The sequence below is a fragment of the Erpetoichthys calabaricus genome, chromosome 3, assembly GCF_900747795.2.
Source record: "Erpetoichthys calabaricus chromosome 3, fErpCal1.3, whole genome shotgun sequence".
Taxonomy (NCBI): Eukaryota; Metazoa; Chordata; class Cladistia; order Polypteriformes; family Polypteridae; genus Erpetoichthys; species Erpetoichthys calabaricus.
The window spans coordinates 199,527,897-199,552,770 of record NC_041396.2 but is presented as its reverse complement, the minus strand read 5'-3'; the positions used below and the strand labels follow the sequence as shown (position 1 = coordinate 199,552,770).

Here is a 24,874-nt window from a genome sequence, read left to right as displayed (position 1 = left end):
TTAGCAAAGCCATTTTGTTGTGAGAAAAGGGCTAGAGAGGGATAGTAAAAAGTGATTACTTTCCGGAGGATAATTGAGAGTTGGAGCAACTGTGACCAACACACGTGCGTGTGCCAGTGTGGGCAGTGATTTGAAGACTTCCTTTAGGGTTACAGCGCATAGAGTAGAGTACGTAAGGCATGCTTGCAAACTGGAGGAGATGTGGTGAAATGTCCTCCACAATTAAATGAAGAAATCTCGGGGGCATATAAGAAGGGGAAGATGGACATGAAGTAGTCTTCGTTGGTAGTGGATCGTGGAACTCCTAAGCAGGCTGAGTGAGGAGAGGAGAGGAGAGGTGCACTTATTTATCCTCTAGAGCAGTTGTTCCCAGACTCGATCCTGGGGACCCTGTGGGGTTGAAGGTTTTTTTGTTGTAACCAACTTCTGTTTTTAACCTCTCTCAGAATGAGCTGTTGTTTCCCAGGTTCTGTGTTTTGGTATCAATGAAGAAATTACTGAAGTATGTGCGCTAATATGTTTTAATGAAAATTAAGTGAATAATAAAATTATGTGAATTTTTTTCCACTTTTTATTTATTTTCATCCAAAGTTCCATTCTGTCTTTCCATAGTTGACTAATTAGTGGGTCTGACACTGAAGCTATTGAATCTTTCATCATTTAGTGCTGTTTGCTTGGGTGTCTACTTTGCTTCTTTTTGATTGTCACTATTTGGATACAACGAAGGGAAAAGGCTATACAGAATAAAGGAAAATGATAGGAAACCAACAAAAAAGAGTTAAGTATTTAAAGCTATAGTAAAAATAGATTTCTTATAAAGTAAAAATCATACTGCTATGCTTTTCTGAATGCAGAAAAAGAGAAGTGAAAAAATGCTAGCTAACTAGATAAGATCAGTTGTTATCAGTTATTATCCCTTATTGTGAATCTGGTTGGAACAAAAACCTGCAGCCACAGGGAGTTCTCAGGATGGAGTTTGAGAACCAATACCCTCAAGCAGTGAGTGGATAAATGTGATAAGTTGGATATGTGTTTGAATTGCGTTTTCTTGATGAAGAAGTCTTTTATTCCTGAAGGAGCCTGAAAAGAAGTTGAAGGGAAAAGGGATTGGGACCTGATATGTTATGATGCTTCTGTTTTTGAAATCTCTAAAAGTCCTTGTTGGTCACTCCTGAGATTCCTGGAGAAGGGAATGGGACAAGGGGTTTTGTGTTTTTTTTTTTTTTTTTTAAACACATTATTTGAACAACATAACATTTACATGAATTGTGCACTTATATGGAGCCCCTAAAGGGACATGAACCATCTTTTCACATGCTCACAAGCTCTTTTTTGTGAAGTGTCTATGTTGGGTTGCAAGCATACAAACAGTACCTTTTATGGGAATGATCCAACTTAAAATATAGGTCTTTGAATTACATGTCACATTTGCATTTTCATTGGCAACACAATGAAACAGTTAAAGTTGCTGAAGCAGAACAGGTCTACTAGAAGCATATACAACCTCTAAAGCAGGGGTGTCCAACTCCGATCCTGGAGGGCCACAGTGGCAGCAGGATTTCCTTCCCACCACTTTCTTAATCAACAACCAATTTCTTCTGTTAATGGACTTCTTTTCCTTTCATTTTAATTGCCTTTGTTATTTAACAATCCTCAGAATTGCTTCTTTTTATCCTCAAATGGCAGCCAAATAAAATTGAGATGTTAAATGAGCCAATAGATGACCTAAGTTGACGTCCACAAACTCCTACCGTTTTCATAATTAGTAGGTGATTCTTGTTAATTTAACTTATGCAATTTCATGGTTTGTTGATGCTCTTATTCTGCATCAACAGAAAGCACCAACAAAATGTTTTGTGGACCCGACCAGATCAATATTACTGAGACTTTCACCTTTCTTAATTTTCACGAATCCAGTGATGGACACAGATTAACCGGTCATTTGTTGACTCATTTTGAGTCTCATTATTGTTTGACTTGTAATTAAGCAATAGAAGAAGCAATTGAGGGGTCAAAATCTTCAACAGCAAGTCAATTCAAATGAATGGAAAAGTAATTAATTAGCAGCAAAAACAGGTCATTAATTAAGAAAAGGGTTAGAATGACCTGCTGGAGCTGGACACCCCTGCTCTAAAGGAATGCTTGTGTCCCTGAAACACTATTGCATGCGCACGCAAAAAGGTCTTGTGAACACTTAAAACTTTCATGTGCGCACATAAAAAACATTTAGTGAGCAAGAGACAGATTCATGTGTACACAAGAAATAACTTGGTCAGGGAGTTGACCAAGAACCCAGTGGAGCTTCAGGAGTCCTCTATTCATATGCGAGATCCTGTAGGATGAACGAATATGTCAGAATCACTCAATCAGGCATTTATTGAGTTTCTAGACAGACACCACGATTGAATAAAAAGCATATGACAGCCTGCTTCAAGTTTGCCAAATGGTTTTTAAAGAACTCCCAAGAGCATGAGAACTCTTTGGGCACAATGTCTGTTGAAGACCAGACACTGCTTATCACTTGTCTACTGCCATCTCTGTGGTGATGCAAGACAGTGGTAGCATCATGCTGTGAGGGTCATTCTCAGCTGCAGGAACAGAGAGACTGGTTAGAACTGAGGGAAACACAGAGATTGGACGTTGAAGAAAACCTGCTTCAGAGTGGACACACCTTATACTGGGACAACGGTTCATCTTTCAACACAATGAAGCATTCATCCAAGGCAATGCTGTATTGGCTCCGGGACAAGTCTCTGACTATCCTTGAGTGGCCCAGTCAAAGCCCAGGCTTAAACCCCATAGAACATATGTGCACAGCCCTGAAGATGGCAGTTCACACACTTCACATCCAGTCTAACAAAACTAGAGAGGATCTGCCTGGAAGAATGGGATGAACTGCACAAATCCATGTGTGCAAAACCTGTAGAGACTTATCCAAAAAGACTCAAAACTGTAATTGCTGCCAAAGGGGCTCATACAAAATGCTAAATTAATGGTCTGAATATTTATGTGAAAGAGAGATTTCAGGTTTTGATTTTTAATAAATTTGTAAATGTTTCTGAAAAATATATTTTTACTTTGTCATTATGGGTTGAGGTGTGTAAATTGATGGGCAAAAATGGCAAATATATCCATTTAAAATTAAATTTACAAAGTGTACTGAAAGTGAACTTATCTGAATACTTTTTGAATCTACTTTGTGTGAGTGTGTATCTATGTATATAAAATGTATTTTTTTTCTCCAGTTATTGTGGTAGCTAAAACTGCTGAGGGATAATTTTTTAGAGTTCTTTTGCTTGTACTGATCTAATCATGTTATTATCTTTTTGCATTTATTAGTATTTAATGGTTTCATTCACTATTGAATTGTTTTCATTGTGCTTTTTTACTTTTCATTACCATATGACTGTCTTGTATGCAAAATATTACCTGGCATGAGTATAAAAAAGTTCTTTTCCTTTTCTGCTTTGATGGTGTTTTTAAAAGCTGAACAGAATCTAAACTTTAGGGACCAAACAAAACTGAAATAGTTTTCCTTTCCAGCTGCTCTTGCCTCGAGTGAGCTATTTGACACTGGTTACTGACAAAGTGAAAAAGCACTTTCAGAAGGTGATGAAGCCAGAAGATATTGGTGAAATGTGGTTTGAATATGAAGGTACTCCTTTAAAATGGTAAGTTAAAATTTGCAGGTTATTGGTGACATTTATTTTTGCAGCAGTAACATTTGCAGCATCATTAGGTACAAACACCCTTAGCATATAATTGGAGTTTTAAGTCCAAAAGAATAGGCAAAGACCTAATATTTAATTGGTTTTGAATATGGCATGGTGGTGCAGTTATATCAGAAATATCATCCCTGGTGGCACTTTCACACGTTTGGAAAAGACCCAACAGATAAGAGCACAAATTGTGCAGAGTATTTGACAGTGCATAACAACACCAAGTATGGTAGTGATACAGAACGTTTGCAACTTTGTTGGCAGGAGGACACTGATAGATGAAACTCTTATGGGGATAGGAATCCATCCTGATGATGCAAACAGTGCAGTTCCTTTGTACATGTGTTTGTTCCTGTTAAGTATCTTTGAGATGAAATTGTATGAGTAGTTAATATACTGCAACTGAACTGCAGTAATTGTGAATACAGTGGAGTGGATAAGGGGTCAGAACCCCTGTGCCACACTTTTAACAGCTTAATTATTTAAGCCTGTTATCAAGTTATCTATCTTTCTGTCTGTCTGTATCTCTCATTTACTGTTCTCAAGGGCATTTAATCCAATTCATAGTTAGCCAGGAGCGTTGTGCTCAAGTCAGGAACCCACGCTGTATGATGTGTTGTTCAGGTTTCAGGCCTGTCTATGGACATAAAACAGGGTTAATATAGAATTACTGGATATGATGTGCATAAAATAAGTTAGACAATGAACGAGGAAAAAAGCAAAACTATACTTTGTAGTGATTCCAGTTGTAGCAAAAAGTCAAAGTGTGAGTGACCTAATCAGTTTTTGACTTTCCAAGCCAGAGTATTTTATACTTTTCAAAACTACATGGCATTCATTTTTTGTTTTATTGGAATAATACAGAAATCTGAAATTGTGTCTCTTCTAGATCATAACATTTTCTCATTGAGACCCTGTTCCAAGTCTAACTGGGTGTAAAAGATAACAAAAGAGACAGAAAAAGGTCTGGCGTAGCCACCCCGTATATTTGGACAAATGCAACAAAAATTCAATGATCAAAGGTCTTCATAGACTGAATTCAAAACAAAACTGCTTTAATGGCAACAAGATTGTGTTTTTATAGTTTGGTCGGAAGAAGTGATGTCACTGGTGCTGGAACCAAAAGTGATGTTGACAGGCCCAGGCAAGATTTTCATGGTGGTCTGCAGGAGAAAGAGAGAAAGAGTTAGTGCACATTGCAGCCCCCTGGTCCAGAGCGGAATCACCATCTTTCAAGCCCATTGGCATCCTCCTATTCGCACATGTGTGACATGGCCCCCCTCAACCCAGACCCATCCGGTTGGGCAGTCTGAACCAAGAGGTCATGAACCTGAGAGAGAGCATTGGCATTATCATAGTGAGAGCCTTGATGATGAATGAGAGCAAACTTGTAAGGCTTGTGACACGTGAGTCCGATCCCTTGTGAAAGGCCATCCACTGTAAGAGTGCATGATCTGTAACCAAGGTGAACTCATGGCCCAGGAGATAATACCTAGCTGTGTAATCGCTCATTTGATTGCCAAGGCTTCTTGCTCACCGCTGCATACCTGGCTTCTTGGTCCTGCAGTTTCCAGCTCAGGAACATCACGGGGTGTTCAACATCACTGACACTCTGACTCAGCGTGGCACCTAAACCCGTGTCCAAAGCGTCTGACTGGAGAATGAAAGGCAAAGAAAAGTTAGGAGCTTTCAACACTGGTGCTCAGGTCAGGGCCCGCTTTAGGTCACTAAATGCATCTTCTGCTTTATCATTTCATACCAATGTATTTGGGGCACTTTTCTTTGTCAGATCTGTCAAGGGTGCCACTCACTCGGAAAAGCAGGGTACAAACTGGCAGTAATAACCTGCTAGACTAATGAAGGCTTGGACTTGCCTCTTGATTATTGGATGGGTGTGGTTTCACCCCGAGACATTGCAGTGTCTGATGATGATGCTTCGTCTAGTGATGACCAGGGACTCGCCATGTCACACTGGGTGGCCAGTTGTTCACTCTCAGCTAGCTATGTACACAGCGTGGAGACGGCCTGGGACATGCTTTCTCTGTCCATTACTAGGCCTAAAAGTTTTGTAGGAGTGGGTTGTGCTATACTGCTTTTACTGTTAGATCAGTCTTGCCCTAGTGTCACCAGAAATGGGGGAGTTTGTAAGACAGCCACCATAAGTTCCCTCAGCAGCCCTTCACAATTGATGAAACATGAGGCAGACCTGTACCAAAGATTTTCTCCATGAATCCAAGTCAGACTGGTCTTATAATTCAACCACTGTCGTGGTAACACAAATTGTCGGGCAACAATGGAAATGTCACTACCGGAATCTATTAAAGCTGTTACCCTTTGCCTGTTATCAAGGACCACTACTATACAAGGAAAAGAAAGGGGGATAACAAATGCACAGTACCTCTCTCACCTTGCCCAGCTGCAACCCATGTCCTTGCCGAGCAGAGGGCAGTGGGGAATGGTGTGCCTTACCTCCCTGCACTTGAAACAGCACAAAGGGGCTTTGTTCTTGGACTTCGGCATTTACTCCGTGTTGCAGTGGCAGGGCTCTTGAGCAGTGACACGTCCCATCCAGGTTTGGTGAGTGGACCGTTCTGCTGTCTTGGATTGTGAAACCATTCTATGATGTCTGTGAGAGCCTCTTATGTTTTTTAAAGGTTGCCTCCAAACTGGTTGGGCAAGATAATTGGAGAGGGTGTTTACTAGCAAATCGCAGGCGACCTGTTCTGTTACTTGTTAGATGTTGTCCACATCTGGCTTTAACCAGCACCTTGCCCTGCCTCATTAGACAAATGCCTGGGAATCATGTTGGCTGCTCTGGGTCAAACCTCAACTCATGGTACATCCTTACCTGCTGGTTTGGGCAATTACAATATCTGTTTAGAATCTCTGCCTTTAGGAGGTCATAGTTAGCGGCATTCTCCTCTGAGAGATCATAATAAACCGTCTGTGCCTCCTCCTTCAGGAATGGCGCTATTATGTTAGCCCATTTTGCATGCTCCCAGTGGTGCCTAGTGGATATCTGTTCAAAGATCAGAAAGTAAGATTCAATATCATCATTCTCTTGTAAAGTTAACAGTACCTGGGACGGAGCTTGCACCTTTTCGAACAGCAACACGTGTTTGTGCTTGCGCCTCATACTTGGAGAGCTGGGTGTAGTACTCTTCCACCTGGACCTTCAGGGACTGGAGCTCCAATGCCATGGTTATCAAAGTGTTTCTTAGGTCCTGCTCCTGGCTCATCTTAGAGCTGGGGTGTCCAACTCTGGTCCTGGTGGGCCACAGTGGCAGCAGGTTTTCATTCTTTTTTTTTTTATTTTTAATTTTTATTGATTTTATTGAAATCACACAACATTCTATACAAAAAAATCAATTTTACAAGAATAGGATTGAAAACGAATCAACCCCCACCCCTGAGAAAGAAAGCATGGGCAGCAGAATAAAACTTAAACCTAGTAAAAATAAGCAAGTAGATAGATTAATAAGTGAAAATAGATAAATGGAGATGTAAAAGAAAAAAAAAGAGAATAGGGAGAGAATCTGCTTCCTCAATGCTTTAAAAGCTTATTCTAAAATGTTATTGATTAGATCCTGCCAGGTTTGGACAAATTTCTGCATAGATCCTCTAAGTGACAATTTTATTTTTTCCAATTTCAAATAATAAAACATCAGTTACCCACTGACTTAAAAGGGGAGAGTTAGGATTCTTCCAGTTCAGCAAGATAAGTCTCCGTGCCAATCTTCATTTGGATCTTGATCTTTGTTTGTCCGCGAATGAATTAGAAGAAGAAGCACTAGATGGCAGTAGAGAGACAGCTAAAACATAGGCATTGCATTAAGAATCTCCTCCAGGCTTATACTACTGAAGACTGTAGTACTCCAGTCACACTTCAAAACACAGACATTCAAACTAAACAAATTGTTGTGCTTTAAATTAACTAATCTTTATATATAATCTTCATTTGGATCTTGATCTTTGTTTGTCCAAGAATTCCACGCATGCGTAGACCACCTTCCAGTTTAGTACGTTGTTGTTACTCACGGATGTCAACAATGTGCCAGAATAACGAAAGGGGTGGTGGACAGTGTTACGCTGGTTAGCTCCTGAGGCCTGGTTAGAGAATGAGATTGCCGAAGCTAAAAGGTACGTGCCTACGTAACATATGATTGAAAGAAAGACAGTGGGTAAAATAAATGACAACGTAACAGCACATTCCAGAAATTATTATTGTTACGTTGTACCCGGCGAGTGCTGCGCGTCTCACAGTTGTACCCTGGCTTGCTCACATGTCAGTGAAGTGATCCCTATTTATGCTTTAAAGAGCCTGGATACCTATGTGTCCCCCTTTTATAACCATTGCTCTGTGTATATTGCCTTACTCTTTGGATTGCCACAAAGCAACCTGCGAGATTGGAGAAAGGTTGTGAAGAGATCGTGAGAGGAAACGACAGCGTCGTGAAAACGAGACAGACTGTGAACGAAGAGAAGCAGAAATGCTCCTACACCACAACATAATTACTATTCGGACAGTGATTCCGAGTAGGCCGTTCCTATCGAATCAATGTCCAAGGGTTTTGTTTTGTAATTTTGTTTCCCTTATAAAAAATCATAATGCTGTGCGACAAAGGGCCCAGTTCATGACTGGCAGCCACGTTTAAACAGGGAGCCCTTCACAGACAACTTTAACACGTGCAACGTAGTTGGGCGCACATGGCTAGTAGTGTAGTAAAGGCAATTGCAGTTTGTTTGTCCTTCTCCACATTAAGCCTATCTGGAAGAACACCAAACACAGCTGTTAGTGGATTAGGAGGGATTGTGACACCAAGGCTGTCTGAAAGGCATTTAAAAATCTTGGTCCAAAATGATGTTAATTTGGTGCAGGCCCAAAACATGTGACCCAGTGAGGCTGGAACTTGATTGCAGCATTCGCAGGTTGGATCTTACTCTGGAAACATTTTGGACAGTTTTAAGCGAGACAGATGTGCTTGATATATAATTTTGAGTTGAATAATTGTATGCTTTGCACATATGGAGCTCGAGTGAATTCTCTGCATTGCTACCTTCCACTCCTTTTCTGATATGTTGAGGGAGAGATCCTTTTCCCATTGTCCTCTTGGATCTTTGAAAGGGACTGTAAAATAATTTTATATACTGCAGAAATGCTGTCTGAGTCCTCGAAACTGAGCAATATTTTTTCCAGCATAGAGGGAGGTGGGAGATGAGGAAAATCGGGCAGGTTCTGTTTAACAAAGTTTCTAATTTGAAGATAGTGAAAGAAACATGTTGCTGGAAAGTTAAATTTAGAATGCAATTGTTCGTAGGATGCAAAGACATTGTCTATGTACAGATCTCTAACTGATTTAATCCCAAATGTTTTATAGACATTAAAAACTTACTTCGTACATGGTGTCTTAACCCGCTCCTATTAGCAGACAAGAACTGTACAGAATTTTTATCCAAACAAATCAGTTTCTTTCTAAAGACAAACACATCCTCAGAGGTCTCTGCAGGAATACTCTGGGAAACTCTAAAGGCCTTCTTAAGAGGACATTTCATATCTTTCCCACAGGAATAAATTAGAAACCAAGAAATTATCAGAACTAAAAAGCGAAATTACTAGAATAGATGAAGAACATGCCAGGCTTCCAAGCCAGGCTCTACATTCAGAACTCAACCTCTTGACAACTAAAGAAACTGAACAACTAATTTATAAATCCAGACATCATTACTATGAATATGGAGAGAAAGCTAATAAGCTTTTAGCTCAACAAATCCACAAGCAAGAAGTTAGCAATGCAATCCCAGTAATCACCAACACGAAAGGAGACGAAATCATTGACCATATAAACATAATGTACACATTTAGAGACTACTATAAATCCTTATATTCTACTGAGTTCAAAGAAGACAACACACAATCTGATGCATTTCTGGATACATTACAGTTACCACAAATAGATACTTTTAATGAGGAGGAACTGGAATAACCTCTGGTGCTATCAGAATTGCTAGATGCTATAAAGTCACTTTAAGGCGGGAAAGCAGCAGGCCCTGATGGCTACCCTGCAGAATGTTATAAGAAATTCTCCGCTCAGGTAGCTCCCCTCCTATTAGCAACTTTTACAGAAGCTAGAGACAATCAAATTCTACCTCAAACTTTTCGCCAAATCATTAATCACAGTCTTCCCTAAACAAAATAAGGACTTATTACAATGTGCATCATACAGACCAATTTCACTTCTGAATAATGATGTTAAGATATTCTCAAAAATCATAGCTAGAAGGATGGAGAAAGTGCTGCCTTTGGTAATATCACAAGATCAAACTGGATTTATCAAGGGTTGACACTTATCCTCCAATCTTCAATGCCTGTTTAATGTAATATACTCACCAACAAAGTCAAACACCCCAGAAATATTACTATCCTTGGATGCAGAAAAAGCATTTGACATGATTGAATGGAAATACCTTTTCGCTACATTAGAGAAATTTGGGTTTGGCCCGATCATATGTGCATGGATCAAACTACTGTATACCAATCCAGAAGCTTCAGTTTGTATTAACAATATTTGTTCAGACTACTTTAAATTAGAATGTGGTACCAGACAAGGATGCCCCTTGTCACCGCTGCTATTTGAAATCACCCTTGAACCACTGGTGGTTCACTGTCGAAATGCATATCAGATAAATGGGATTATCATAGAAGGACTGGAACAGAAAATTTCTCTATATGCATATCTGTATATATCAGACCCACAAAATTCTGTGCCTGCAGTCTTAACAGCACTCACAGAATTTCAAAAGATCTCTGCTCTCAGAATTAATTTGAATAAAAGTGTACTATTTCCAGTGAATTCTCAAGCACACAATATTAGACTGGACACCTTCCCTTTTATTATTGCAGATCAGTTTAAATACCTAGGGGTAAACATCACAAGTAAACACAAAGCTCTTTATCAACAAAATTTCGCCGTCTGTATGGAAAAAATTAAGTAAGACTTGCATACAGTCATGGCTGAAATTATCGGCACCCCTGGAATTTTCCCAGAAAATGCACCATTTCTCCCAGAAAATTGTTGCAATTACAAATGTTTTGGTATACTGTACACGTTTATTTCCTTTATGTGCGTTGGAACAACACAAAAAAACAGAGAAAAAAAGCCAAATCTGACATAATTTCACACACAACTCAAAAACCGGGCTGGACAAAATTATTGGTACCCTCAACTTAATATTTGGTTGCACGCCCTTTGGAAAAAATAGCTGAAATCAAGTGCTTCCTATAACCATCAACAAGCTTGTTACACCTCTCAACTGAAATTTCCGACCACTCTTCTTTTGCAAACTGCTCAAGGTCTCTCAGATTTGAAGGGCGCCTTCTCCAAACAGCAATTTTGAGATCTCTCCATAAGTGTTCAGTCGGATTTAGATCCAGACTTATTGCTGGCCACTTCAGAACTCTCCAGCGCTTTGTCTTCAACCATTTCTGGGTGCTTTTAGAGGTATGTTTGAGGTCATTGTCTTGCTGGAACACCCATGACCTCTGACGCAGACCGAGCTTTCTGACGCTGGGCCCTACATTGTGCCCCAATATCTTTTGGTAGTCTTCAGATTTCATGATGCCTTGCACAAGGTCAAGGCATCCAGTGCCAGAGGCAGCAAAACATCCCCAAAACATCTTAGAACCTCCACCATGTTTGACTGTAGGTACTGTGTTTTTTTCTTAGTAGGCCTCATTCCGTTTTCTGTAAACAGTAGAATGATGAGCTTTACCAAAAAGCTCTACCTTGGTCTCATCTGTCCACAAGACGTTCGCCCAGAAGGATTTTGGCTTCCTCAAGTACATTTTGGCAAACTCCAGTCTGGCTTTTTTATGTTTCTGTGTCAGCAGTGGGGTCCTCCTGGCTCTCCTGCCATAGCATTTCATTTCATTCAGATGCCGACGGATAGTTCGAGCTGACACTGTTACTCCCCGAGTCTGCAGAACAGCTTGAATATGTTTTGAAGTTGATTGGGGTTGTTTATCCACCATTCTGACTATCCTTCGTTGCAGTCTTTTATCAATTTTTCTCTTCCGTCCAGGGAGATTAGCTACAGTGCCATGTGTTGTGAACTTCTTGATTATGTTGCACACAGTGGACAAAGGAACATGAAGATCTCTGGAGATGGACTTGTAGCCTTGAGATTGTTGATATTTTTCCACAATTTTTGTTCTCAAGTCCTCGGACAATTCTCTGCTCTTCTTTCTGTTCTCCATGCTTAGTGTGGCACACTCAGACACACAACAGAAAGGTTGAGTCAAGTTTTCTCCATTTTAACTGGCTTCAGGTGTGATTGCTGTATTGCCAGCACCTGTTTCTTGCCACAGGTGAGTTCAAACGAGCATCATATGCTTGAAATAAAACTATTTACCCACAATTTTGACAAGGTGCCAATAATTTTGTCCGACCCATTTTTGGAGTTCTGCGTGACATGATGTCAGATTTGGCTTTTTTTCTGTTTTTTTGTGTTGTTCCAATGCACATAAAGGAAATAAACGTGTATACCAAAACATTTGTAATTGCAACAATTTTCTGGGAGAAATGGTGGATTTTCTGGGAAAATTACAGGGGTGCCGATAATTTCGGCCATGACTGTAAATGGTCAACCCTACCTCTCACTTTAGCTGGAAGAATTAATGTTGTTAAGATGAATATACTTCCTAAGCTTCTTTTTTTTATTTCAAAACATTCCAATATACTTCAATAAATCATTCTTTAAGCAATTAGATTCAACAATAACCTCATTTATTTGGAACTCAAAACATTAACGTATCAAAAGAGCGACCCTACAAAGACCTAAGGCAGAAGGTGGCATGGCTCTACCTAACTTTCAGTTTTATTACTGGGCAGCAAACATACAAGGTATAAAAACCTGGACACAAATAGATGAACATACACAGGCCTGGTCCGCAATAGAAGTAAAATCCTGCAGTACTTCTTTATATTCCCTGCTTTGTGCCCCAACAAATGCAAGTTATCGGCAATATACTAATAACCCAATTGTGGTTCACACACAGAATATGGAACCAACTTAGAAAGCATTTTAAGATGGAGAAGCTTTTATCTGTGGCACCTCTTCAAGAGAACCTCCTTTTTCAACCCTCGCAAACATATGCAGTTTTTAATATCTGGAAAAGATTTGGGATTAAATTGCTCAGAGATCTTTATATAGACAACAACAGCTACACACTTCTTTCACTATCTTCAAATTAAGAACTTTGTTAAACAGAACCTGCTCGATTTTCCTCATCTTGCACCCTCGTCCACGTTGGAAAAAATACTACTCAATTTCAGGGACTTAGACACCATCTCTGCAAGATATAAAATTATTTTACAGTCCCTCCCTTTCAAAGATCCAAGAGGACAATGGGAAAAAGATCTCTTAATCAATATATCAGAAAAGGAGTGGAAAACAGCAATGCAGAGACTTCACTCGAGCTCCATATGCACAAAGCATACAATTATACAACTCAAAATTATATATCGAGCACATCTGTCTCGCCTAAAACTGTCCAAAATGTTTCCAGGGCAAGATCCAACCTGCGAACGCTGCAATCAAGTCCCAGCCTCACTGGGTCACATGTTCTGGGCCTGCACCAAATTAACATCATTTTGGATCAAAATTTTTTAGTGCCTTTCAGACAGCCTTAGTGTCACAATTCCTCCTAACCCTTTAACAGCTGTGTTTGGTGTTCTTCCAGATGGTTTTAAAGTGGAGAAGGACAAACAAACTGATTGCATTCACTACACTTTTGGCATGCAGACTTATTTTGCTGAACTGGAAGAATCCTAACACTCCTCTTTTAAGTCAGTGGGTAACCGATGTTTTATACTATTTGAAATTGGAAAAAATCAAATATACAGTTAGAGGTTCTGTGTAAATTTTTTTTAAAACCTGGCAGGATATAATCAATAAAATTTTAGAATAAGCTCTTAAAGCACCAAGGAAACAATTATCTCCACATCTCTTTTTCCTCTCCATTCATCTCTACTGACCTATTAAACTCATCAATTTAGGTATGTCTACAAGCCTTAAGTTTTACTCTGTTGGCCATGCTCTCCCTCTCTGGGGTGGGGGTCAACTTGTTTTCTTTTTTTTTTCAATCCTATTATTTGTAAAAAGAATTGATTTGTATAAATTATTACAGTAAAATTATAAATAAAATAAAAAAATAAATGAATAAAAACTGCATATGTTTGCGAGGGTTGAAAAAGGTGGTTCTCGTGTAGGGGTGCCACGGATAAAAGATTCTCTATCTTAAGATACTTCCTACATTGGTTCCATATTCTGAATGATTGATGCACAATTGGGTTGTTAGTATATTGACGATAACTTGCATTTATGAGGGCGCAAAGCAAGGAATATAAGGATGAACTGCAGGATTCTATTTCTATTCCAGACCAAGCCTGCATATGTTCATCTATTTGTGTCAATGTCCAGGTTTTAATATGTTGTATGTTTGCTACCCAGTAGGAAAACTGAAAGTTAGGTAGAGCCATGCCACCTTCTGCCTTTGGCCTTTGCAGGGTCGCTCTTTGGATACGTGGATGTTTTGAATTCCAAATAAATGAGGTTATGGTTGAATCTAATTTCTTAAAGAACGATTTATTGATGTATATTGGAATATTTTGAAATAAAAAGAGAAGCTTAGGGAGGATATTCATCTTAACAATGTTAATTCTTCCAGCTAGAGTGAGATGAAGGGTTGACCATCTATGCAAGTCTTGCTTGATTTTTTCCATACAGATAGCGAAATTGTGTTGATAAAGAGCTTTATGTTTACTTGTGATGTTTACCCCTAGCTATTTGAACTGATCTGCGATGATAAAAGGGAAGGTATCCAATCTAATATTGTGTGCTTGAGAATTCACTGGAAAGAGCACACTTTTAGTCAAGTTAATTCTGAGACCAGAAATCTTTTGAAATTCTGCTAGTGCTGTTAGGACTGCAGGCACAGTATTTTTTGGGTCTGATACATACAGTACCATATCATCTGCATATAGAGAAATTTTCTGTTCAAGTCCTTCTCTGATAATCCCCTTTATCTCATAAGCATTTCGAAAGTGAACTGCCAGTTGCTCAAGGGCAATTGCAGAAAGTAGTGGTGACAAGGGGCATCCTTGTCTGGTACCACGTTCTAGTTTAAAGTAGTCTGAATTAATGTTGTTAATACAAACTGAAGCTTCTGGATTGGTATACAGTAGTTTGATCCATGCACAAATGTTTGGGCCAAACCCAAATTTCTCCAATGTAGTGAAAAGGTAGTTCCATTCAATCATATCAAATGCCTTTTCTGCATCCAAGATTGTGTCTTGTCTTCTTTAAATTCAGTAGAATATAAGGATTTATAGTCGTCTCTAAACGTATGCATTATATTTTATGGTCAATGATTATGTCTCCCGTTTGTGTTGGTAATTGCTGGGATTGCATTGCGAACTTCTTGCTTGTGGATTTGTTGAGCTAAAAGCTTAGTTTTCTCTCCATGTTCATAGTAATGATGTCTTGATTTAAAAATGAGTTGTTCAGTTTCTTTAGTTGTTAAGAGGTTGAGCTCTGAATGCAGAGCCTGCCTTTTCCTATGAAGAGCCTCACTTGGACACCTAGCATGTTCTTGATCTATTCTAGCAATTTCGTTGGTTAGCTTTGATACCTGCTTGCTTTCCAGTTTATTTCTGTGAGAAAGATATGAGATAATCTGTCCTCTTAAGATGGCTTTCAGGGTTTCCCAGAGTATCCCTGCAGAGACCTCTGAGGATATATTTGTCTCTAGAAAAAAAACTGATTTGTTTTGATATAAATTCTGTTAAGTTCTTGTCTGCTAATAAAAGTAGGTTAAGACGCCATCTGCAAGATGAGTGTATGGGACATAATGATTTTATCTCCAGGATCAGAGGGGCATGGTCGGAAATAACAATAGCGTCGTACTTGCAGGATTTAATCGTAGGCAAGAAATGGTTATCTACTAAAAAATAATCCAATTTTGAGTAGCAATGATGCACTGGTGAGTTGAAGAAATATGTTCTTGAATTTGGGTTTAGAAATCTCCAGGGGTCTGATAAGTTGTGATCAGTTACAAACTGTGTAATTGTCTTTGCAGTGTTAGATGTCATCGCCCCTGTGGCAGGAGACCTATCTAGGTCTGGATTTAAGACACAATTAAAATCCCCAGCCATTATAATTTTATGAGTGTTCACATTGGGAATGGATGCAAATACATTTTGGATGAATTCCCTATCGTCCATATTGGGTACATAAACATTTATCAAAGTCACTTTACAATTAAATAAATTACCTATAACAATGATGTATCTAATCCTGAAGGGAGATACAACATCTGATACTACAAATGAGACTGTTCTATGTATGAGAATTCCCACACCTGTAGTTTTTTTTGTAAAGCTGGAATGGAACATTTGGCCAGTCCAGTCTTTTTGCAGCCGGAACTGATCCTTGCTTAATAAATGGGTCTCCTGTAAAAATACCATTTTAGTGTTTAGACCTGTTAGGTGAGAGAATACTTTGTTTGTTTTTAATTCGTGATTCAGGCCTTTAACATTCCAGCTCACAAAATTAACTGTCCCGTCTTGGAGACATTGATTCTGAATTTTTGATGTCATTTTGTAGTCTTAACCAAAAGTGAGACTGCTTTAACCTTAATTTCAAATTTTCCCACGGATTATTGCCATGCAGTCTGTTGTAACGTTGGTAATTATAATAATAATAATAATTCTTTGCATTTACTGTATAAAGCGCTTTTCTCACTACTCAAACATAAGGATTAAAAAATAGATTAGAGATAGCTTGCTGTCTTTCTCCTGTAATTACGTTACCAGTGTCATTGCAATCGGATCAGACAGCCGGTGATATCTTCTTTACGATGCCATGACAGAGTGCGACTCACGGTCTTATTTCAGGAAAGTGTCGGGATCAGCTTTCTTAACTCTTTATCTGCTTCCTCTCTACTGGTAAATATGTAATGTTTGCCTTGAATCTCCACTTTCAGTTTGGCAGGATACGAAAGGCTGTATCTGATATTGGCTTTTCGTAAGCACTGTTTAATATTATCAAATGATGCACGCTTAGCAGCTGTTGAGGGTGAGAAGTCAGGTAAAATACGAATTAGGTTATTTTCAAACATAATCTCTTGTTTCTGTCTGAGAAGTGACTTTATATTTAACTTAGATTGTAACTTCTCGAAGCGCACAGTAAAAGTCCTATTCTTAGAGTTGTTCGATCCCCGTATGCGATAAGCTGCAGCTATCTCGGTGTCTGGTTTAAAGTCCTTTCCAATTATTTTGGAGAATAGTTCAGCTACGAATTTCACTGGGTTTGGACATTCGCGAGTCTCTGGTAGACCTTCAATTCTAATATTATTCCTTCTACATCCATCTTCCAGAGCAGCAAGTCTGTCTCCGAGTTTTTTGCATTCGGAATTCGCAGCTGTTGCTTTCCCATCAGCGGTGGATGCTAAATGTTCGGCTGTTTCAATTCGAGTCGTGAATGTCTGCTTAACATCCTACAGCTGATAGGCAAATGTGCTCAGTTTAGATGCATTTTCCTGAATGTGCTCCTCAATTTTTTCTAGCATACATTTAAAGGCCGCCTCAAAGCAATTATATACGCATTTCTCCGAGTCTTTATTATCCTGCCTCAGTCTGTTGCAGCTCCCGCGGCAGCTTCTCACTTGTCTTCTCACTTATCCTCTCGTTTGTCTTGAGCATACCATTAATTTCTTTCTTTGTATCATTCGTTATCTCTTGCTTGAGTTCAGCGATCATCACCTTCAGTTCAGACAGATAATTTCTGCTCTCGTGCACCATAGGTGAAGCAGCGGGCTCTATCACAGCCGATCTTCCTGGCTCGCGAGGAGTAGGTGAAAGCACGGACTGTAAGGCCTTTTCCAGTTTCAAGTGATCTTCTCCAATCAGCGAGCTATCGCGACCTGTGTCACTTGCGCATTCGCTCCCATTGTCGCTCTCAACTGGAGACGATGCAGCGGACCGTGGTCCAGAGGAGTCTGGGCTTTCGCCTGTCTGTTCCAGGTCAGTTTTTGATAGGCCGTACCATGAACTTGAACTTGGACTAGCCTGCCTAGCCTTGGATGTAACTTTAGGTTTCTTTTCCATTTCTTTCTGACCTCCTTTCTTGCCGACCATGTTTATATATGCTTGCATATACTGTAATAGAAACCTCGGGTTGGATAAATACAGGATACCTTGGGAAAATAAGAAATAATAACACCACTGCTAACGGAGGTCAGCTTCACACGTCCATGTCCTGCAACAGACGAGACCAAAAAAGGTTTTCATTCTCACCCTTTTCCTAATCAGCGAGTAGTTTTCCCTGCTAATTATAACCCCTTTTCCCTTCATTTTAATAGGCCTGTTTTTAAGGATTGAGTCCTCTGACTTGATTTGTTTCTTCATTAAATGGCAGCCAAACCAAAATGAGATGTGAAACGAGTCAACAGTTAACCAACTAAATTGGAACATCAAACGCCAGCCAATTTCACTCTAACCAGTTTCTTAATGAGTAGCCAATTCTTGCTGTTAATTAAAGACTGCTCTCATTCTGCCACAGCAGACAGTTGATTTTCTGTTTTTTCAAAGACCACCATCATGATGTTTTAGTGACCTGAGCAGACCAACATGACTGAGACCTTCACCTTACTTTATTTTCAGGTCAGCTGATCATGTGGCTATCTGTTTTGTGTCTCATTATTGTTTGGCTTCCCATTAAGGAAAAGAAACAACTAAGGGGTCTGAGTCATGTCAATTAAAACTAAGGCAAAATAAATTAATCAGCAGCAAAAACAGCTCATTAATTAAGAAGATGGTTAGAATAAAAACCTGCAGCCACTGCGGCCCACCAGGACCAAAGTTGGACACCCCTGTATTGGAACAAAATCCTGCCAACTATGCCACTGTAAAAGATAACAAAAAAGACAGAAAAAGGTTTGGGGTAACCAACCTGTATACTTGGACAAATGCAAGAAAAAAGCAAAGATCAAAAGTCTTCACAGACCGAGTTCAAAACAGAACTGCCAGAATGGTGTTTCTATAGTCAGGTCATATAAAGTGATGTCACTGTGTCCGGGACTAGAAATGATATCATTGGGACCAGATGTTGTGTTGATGGCCCAGGCAGAATTTCCTTCAGGTGGTCTTCAGGAGAAAGAGGGAAAGGGAATGGATTACTGCACACTGCCACCTACTTGTCCGGCGTGGAATTACCATCTTTTGAGCCCACTGGCTGCCTCTTATTCGCACGTGTGACAAGGGTTAACTTTGCCTATAATGGCTCTGATTTCAAGTGACAACATATTTAACAGCACCGTTAGTAAAGTTTTTATATCGGAAGGAGTCATTTTAAAAGCTTTAATGACTAGGTTTTAACCTGATTGGAGACACATGATCTAAATCTGAGTCAATTTGTGTTAGATGTCTGTCACAGTCATGTATTTTTACTTCACAGAAAAAAACTGGCATGACTAAAGCATGCTGTAATAACTCACTGGAAGAGTGTGCACAGTTAGTGTGTTGTTTTTTCTAATTTAAGCAGTTGCTGCGGAGAAAAGTCCTACAACTACAATTTTATCCTGCACATTAAAATGTTATTAACTTTCCTTTTTATGACTTGTGAGAATGTGCCCACTGCCTTTGAAGAGCTTTTGAATACTTCCAGAGTTAGAAGTGTATAAAATTAATACATGTTCTCTGTCTGCAACAGTTAATACTGACATAATATTGATATATGACTGGCCTCTGCTTTTAGAACTTTTGTGAGGGATTGCAGATAACATGATGCTATAAAATTGAACAGTGCAGCTACCCTTTTATTTACATATTTTCTGTTGTTTTTTTACAAGAATGTATGTATGTCTCCTTGTGTTATACATTGTGTTTTGACACCTTTTTTATTAGGTTTTTATAAGGTCGCTGGAAAGGGTTGTGCAGCGCTCCAGATGTCTTTGCCAAAGGACAAAGGTCCAACTCTTTAGAGTCCCGGTGCTTCTTGTTTTGAAATATGCTTGTGAGACATGGACGCCATGAAATGACCTGAGACGAAGACTGGACTCCTTCGGTACTGTGTGTTTTCAGAGAATTCTTGGGAACCACTGGTTTGGCTTTTTATCGAATGAGTGGTTGCTCATGGAGTCCCGAATGAGACACTTTACCTGCATTGTGAGGGAACGCCAGTTCCGGCACTACGACCATGTGGTGCAATTCCCACAAGGGTGATCCGGTTCGCAGGATCCTCATTGTTGAGGGCCGAGCAGCTGGACCAAACCAAGGGAATGCCTGCGTAACACCTGGCTGCAGCAGATAGATGGTCCTTTCCTTAGGGTGGGACTGGATCGTGTGTCTCACGATTGTTTCATTGTGTGGTGAGTGTGGCAACGCGCTGTACCAGTGCATGCTCCCCAACCTGACCTGACCTGTATATGCACAGTGAACAAAGTTAAATTAGGTCTGTTGATTTTTAATTCTTGACACCAAAGAGATATTTGTAAAAGCTGTGTGCAATAGAGAGAATAGATGGATGATCCTGTTGTCATACTAATTTGAGTGGCAATGATTGATAAGACATCTTACATAATCTTAATACATAATTTGCCAGTCTCCTCACTCACTCACATCCGTCCGAAGCCGAATGCGCAGTCGCCTTCTGTGCAGCTGCGCGAAAAACCTTACGAGACCGACATCGCGGCAGGCGGCGGATTTACGGCCGCAAAAATTCAAAGAGAAAGGCGACTTCAGTTAAAGCTCTAGAGGCCTGAAAGGCGAATTCGACTACAGCTCGAGGCCTAATTACGCATTCATTCAATACACATATATCAGGTTTGTGGTGCTTATACTTATTACTATTCCACTCGTGCCCGTTTCATCTTATGTTGTCGAAACGGGCTCTTTGTCTAGTATTGAATAATGAGCTGTCACTGATTTCAATCTATGGGTGTAAGATGATTCACAATTTATGTAAAGAGTTTGAATGTAAGAGCACCTGAAATTTCAACCGCTCTTGCTTTGAAGACAAATTTAATTTTTTGTTAAAAAAAAAAAAAAAAAATCACAGAAGGAAGATTTTATTCATGGGAATTTCTTAAGGCTTGAGATATCAAATGGATTATCCACAGCATGAATTGCCTCCAATTTGCAAGGCATGGCAAGTTTATGGAAAAATAGTAGCTGAGAGCACCATGTTGTGTAAGGACCAAGATGCTTGACATACAAGATGCAGTCTATACAGTAATTGCAAAAATAAAGTTCTTGATTGATTAGATAGAGAAACATTAGCTTCAACCTTCACATTGTCTACAAATCTTTGTGGATTGTTTTTTTGTCACATAAGATGTTAGATAGAAATGCTTTACAGTCAACCAGTTACTTAGCAGGAGAGAAAAGAGAGAGCATAGAGCTAACAAAATAACTCAAGCTTGTATTTCTGTGTAATGTAGAAATTTCTATCAAGGGGTATATGTCTTACCTTAAATGTTTATTACTAGAACTGCCACAGATTGTTAGGTACTATAACCGTAAATGTTTTGCCAGCTTGAGTGTGTGTAAAAATTATTTTTGGCATATTGTATCTTCCTTGCAAATTACTGCATTTAAAATGTTTTCAATTTAAAAAAGCTTCTGTATTTAATTGTGAGAATCAAAGCCTTACTTTTACTGCTGGGCACATAAAATAAATTAAGTAAAAAGTAATATTTTTTATGTAGATAGTTTACTACTTACTATGAAAAATGCACATATAGAAGTACCGTATTTTTTGCACCATAAGACGCACCTGACCATTAGACGCACCTAGGTTTAGAGGAGGAAAACAAGAAAAAAAATATTCTGAACCAAATGGTGCACTAATATGTTTAATAAAATATAGCAGAATAATATTTCAACCATGTAAATTCAACAGCGGTATTAAGAAACATCATCACTGTCATTAACAAATAAGGAGAGACTTTAAGGTTCAAGCCTCTTCTAGTTTTATGGAAACCCCTAGAACTCCTCATCGCTAGTGTCAGAATTTATTAAGCTCAGTTGCTCACAATCACTTTGCAGCATCACGTACCTATCATCACGCGACATAACCTGTCCAAAGCCACCAGGGGACAAAGCACGTTTGGACCAATGCTCCCTGAAGTTATATTGCCAGTCTAGTCCCATCTATATTTGTAATGCCACAAAGCCCTTCATCTCGTGTTTTGTTGTGGGTTTCCAGTTTGAAAAATGAGAATGCGGTGCAAGCACAGCCCTCGATTCAAAAAATTGCTCTGCATACCTGTTTGTCTTGTCTGACAGTATTTATCTTAGCATTCTAAATGTTCAGAGAGCAGGAATATCATGAAGTGAATGTATTCTGTGCGGCGATCGCTGCCGGGGCCTCCTCTTAATGCAAGAGGAAGTCAGTTTAAGAAGCTCGGGGAACACTTAACACAAAGCATTTAATGTGCTATATAACTTATGACGGGGTTTGAGAAAATCCAGTAAATTAAATATTCATTTTCCGATGAAGTTTAGTTTACGATGTTCTACAGTACTTTAATGACAAAGTACGAGAATAAAGTCAACATGTCGACTTTAATCTTGACATAAATGGCGAGAATAAAGTAGAAATGTTGAGAATAAAATCAACATGTCGACTTTATTCTCGTCATAAGCGTCGAGATTAAAGTCAATATGTCGTCACACTATTACACAGTACCCAGGTACATTACACTGTATTGAAAACAAATAAAACAAGTACAACTTGGCTTGCAGTATTATCCAGTAGTATAGAAACAGTATTCACACATTTGAACATAATGGTCCACATCTGACCTTTTTAAAACCAAAGTATCTCCAGACAATGGACGTGACTCCTTTTTTTTGGCAAAAGTTCTTCTGTGTCATCATGTTCAACTTTATTGTCAGCTACAGCTTCAGTTTCGGAATGTTCTCTGTCCATTTTCAATGCACAATACCTACACTACCACACCTATTTAGCGGTGTAGCAGTGAAAAAGAGCCCCCATGCAACACCTCTGTGTTTAGCGGTGTAGCAGTGAAAAAGGTCCCCACTTGAACAGTTTCCAGCTGCACCACGTTCCGAATGTCGTTTAGGCAATTTAAACTGGTGTTGCGGTATAAGAAAAATCCATATCATAACAAAAATAAAAAACGGTTTTCGGTATGAACCGGTATACCGCCCAGCACTAGTTGTCATTATCCACTTGTTTATAGGACATAGATGACAATCCACTCTTGGGCATTAACATTTAATGTCCATAACAGTGATGAGATTATTTTTTGAGATAAAAAGAATATGCAAATACAATGAAGTGCAAGCTGCAGGAAGTAACCAATGATTTACACATGGATACCAGCATTCAACGGTATTGTTTGCAACATTATAGGGGGTGTCTTTGGTATAAAAAAGTAAAATATCATTAGTTCCTTGTATGAGTTAAAACAACATGGGTATTTGCAATCTAGGTATTTAGGAAAACTCACAGAAGAACAGGAGCAGAACACACACACTTATGAGATTAACATTTTAAAGCATGGTGTCTGTGGCGTGTTAAATGACATTTCTAGTATTTAACATTATTGAGTGCATTTTTCTTGAAGGCATTTGTTACCATGTTCTTTTCTCTGCAAGGTTTTTTGTCTGTGTGAGAAGTAACATACTTGAGCACAACCTTCATGTGTACCAGAGCAGCAAAGGATCTTGAACCAGGTTGTTGTATGTGCTTTAATATCAGACTCTATACATTTTGACACAATTGTTAACTTTATTTTTTTTATAATTAAACTATAAGTCACAGGTGTTACCTGTTCATTTTTTGTTTTTTACAGAAGAAATTAAACTGTATGACAGCTTATAATTACCCCCACCACACTGAGTTCTCTCAGTGTGAGTGTGTACATGTATAAGGTGCTGCTCTGCCATTTCCTTTCAGATTTAGGGTGAGAAACATATAATAGCAAGAACGTATCCTTCACAAGATAATTCTCTATTTATAGTTAACACCAATACCATAGTACTTTAGCTGGGTTTGTCAATAGTTCTTGGAATCAAAGTATACTTAAGGTTTGAGATTAGCGATGCTGTGTAGCTTAATTTAAAAAAAAAACGTCTTCACTGTTTAACACAGTATATATACTGTATATATACAGTGTGTCTAGAAAACAATCACTCCCTTCAGAATATTCACATTTTTTTGTTTTGTAGCATGAAATTAAGACACACACAAAATATTTCTCCAGCTGTATTTGCTCAATGAATTCAGAAAAAAAATAAAAACAAAAAAGACAAAATCACTGTGATAGTTAAAGGATCTTTTGATTTTTTGGTGGAAAAGCATTACAGCTTTAGTAAAGCATTGGGGTGGTAGCATCCTGTTTATTCTCTGCAGCAGGAACTGGGGCACTTGTCAAGATAGAAGAAAAAATTGATGGGGCAAAATACTGTTACATTCTTGAGGAAAACCTGCTGCTGTCTTCCACAAAGTTGTCTATGGGAAGAAGATTCACCTTCCATCATGACAATGAACTGAAGCAGACAGCAAAGTTGACCACACAGTGCCTGAAGGAGAAAAAGTTGAATGTCCTTGCATAGCTTAGTCAGAGCCCAGACTTAAACTCTATTGTAAATCTTGAAAAACTTAAAAGATTGCAGTCCACCAGCGGTCACCATCCAATTTGACTGAGCTTGAACAGTTCTCTAAAGAAGAATGGCTAAATACTGTATAGTCTAGATGTGCAAAGTTAGCAGAGCAGTATCCCAACAGATTCATGGCTGTATTCAAAGCAAAAGGTGATTATACAAAGTACTGACACAGAGGGGTGATCCTTTAATCATGCCAGTGATTCTGTTTTTTATTTTTTTTATTTTTTCGGGTCTGTTACTACTACATCTTTCACTTGGCTGTTAAAGTTTGCATTGAGTAAATAAAACTGGACAAATATGTTTGTGTGTGTGCCTCCATTTCAGGATGCAAAGCAACAAAATGTAACTGTTTTGAAGGGGGGTGATTCTTTTCTATACACACTGTATATTCTCAAACATTAATTCAATTAATTAATATTGACAATTGAACACTGCACAAATATAAATATATACACGTATGTA

General features: G+C 38.9%; 1 protein-coding gene across 3 annotated transcripts in view; it reads left to right on the top strand.

Moving 5' to 3' along the window:
• atg5 (ATG5 autophagy related 5 homolog (S. cerevisiae)) overlaps positions 1–24,874 on the top strand; it is a 182,619-nt gene that overhangs the window by 11,276 nt on the left and 146,469 nt on the right. For 2 of the 3 annotated variants that reach the window (XM_028797652.2, XM_051924806.1), the window contains one exon: positions 3,544–3,671. The exons of the other annotated variant lie outside the window; for it this stretch is intronic. In XM_028797652.2, coding sequence (XP_028653485.1) covers positions 3,544–3,671 — 128 coding nt within the window. The remainder of the gene's footprint in view (positions 1–3,543; positions 3,672–24,874) is intronic. 3 annotated transcript variants of the gene reach the window in all.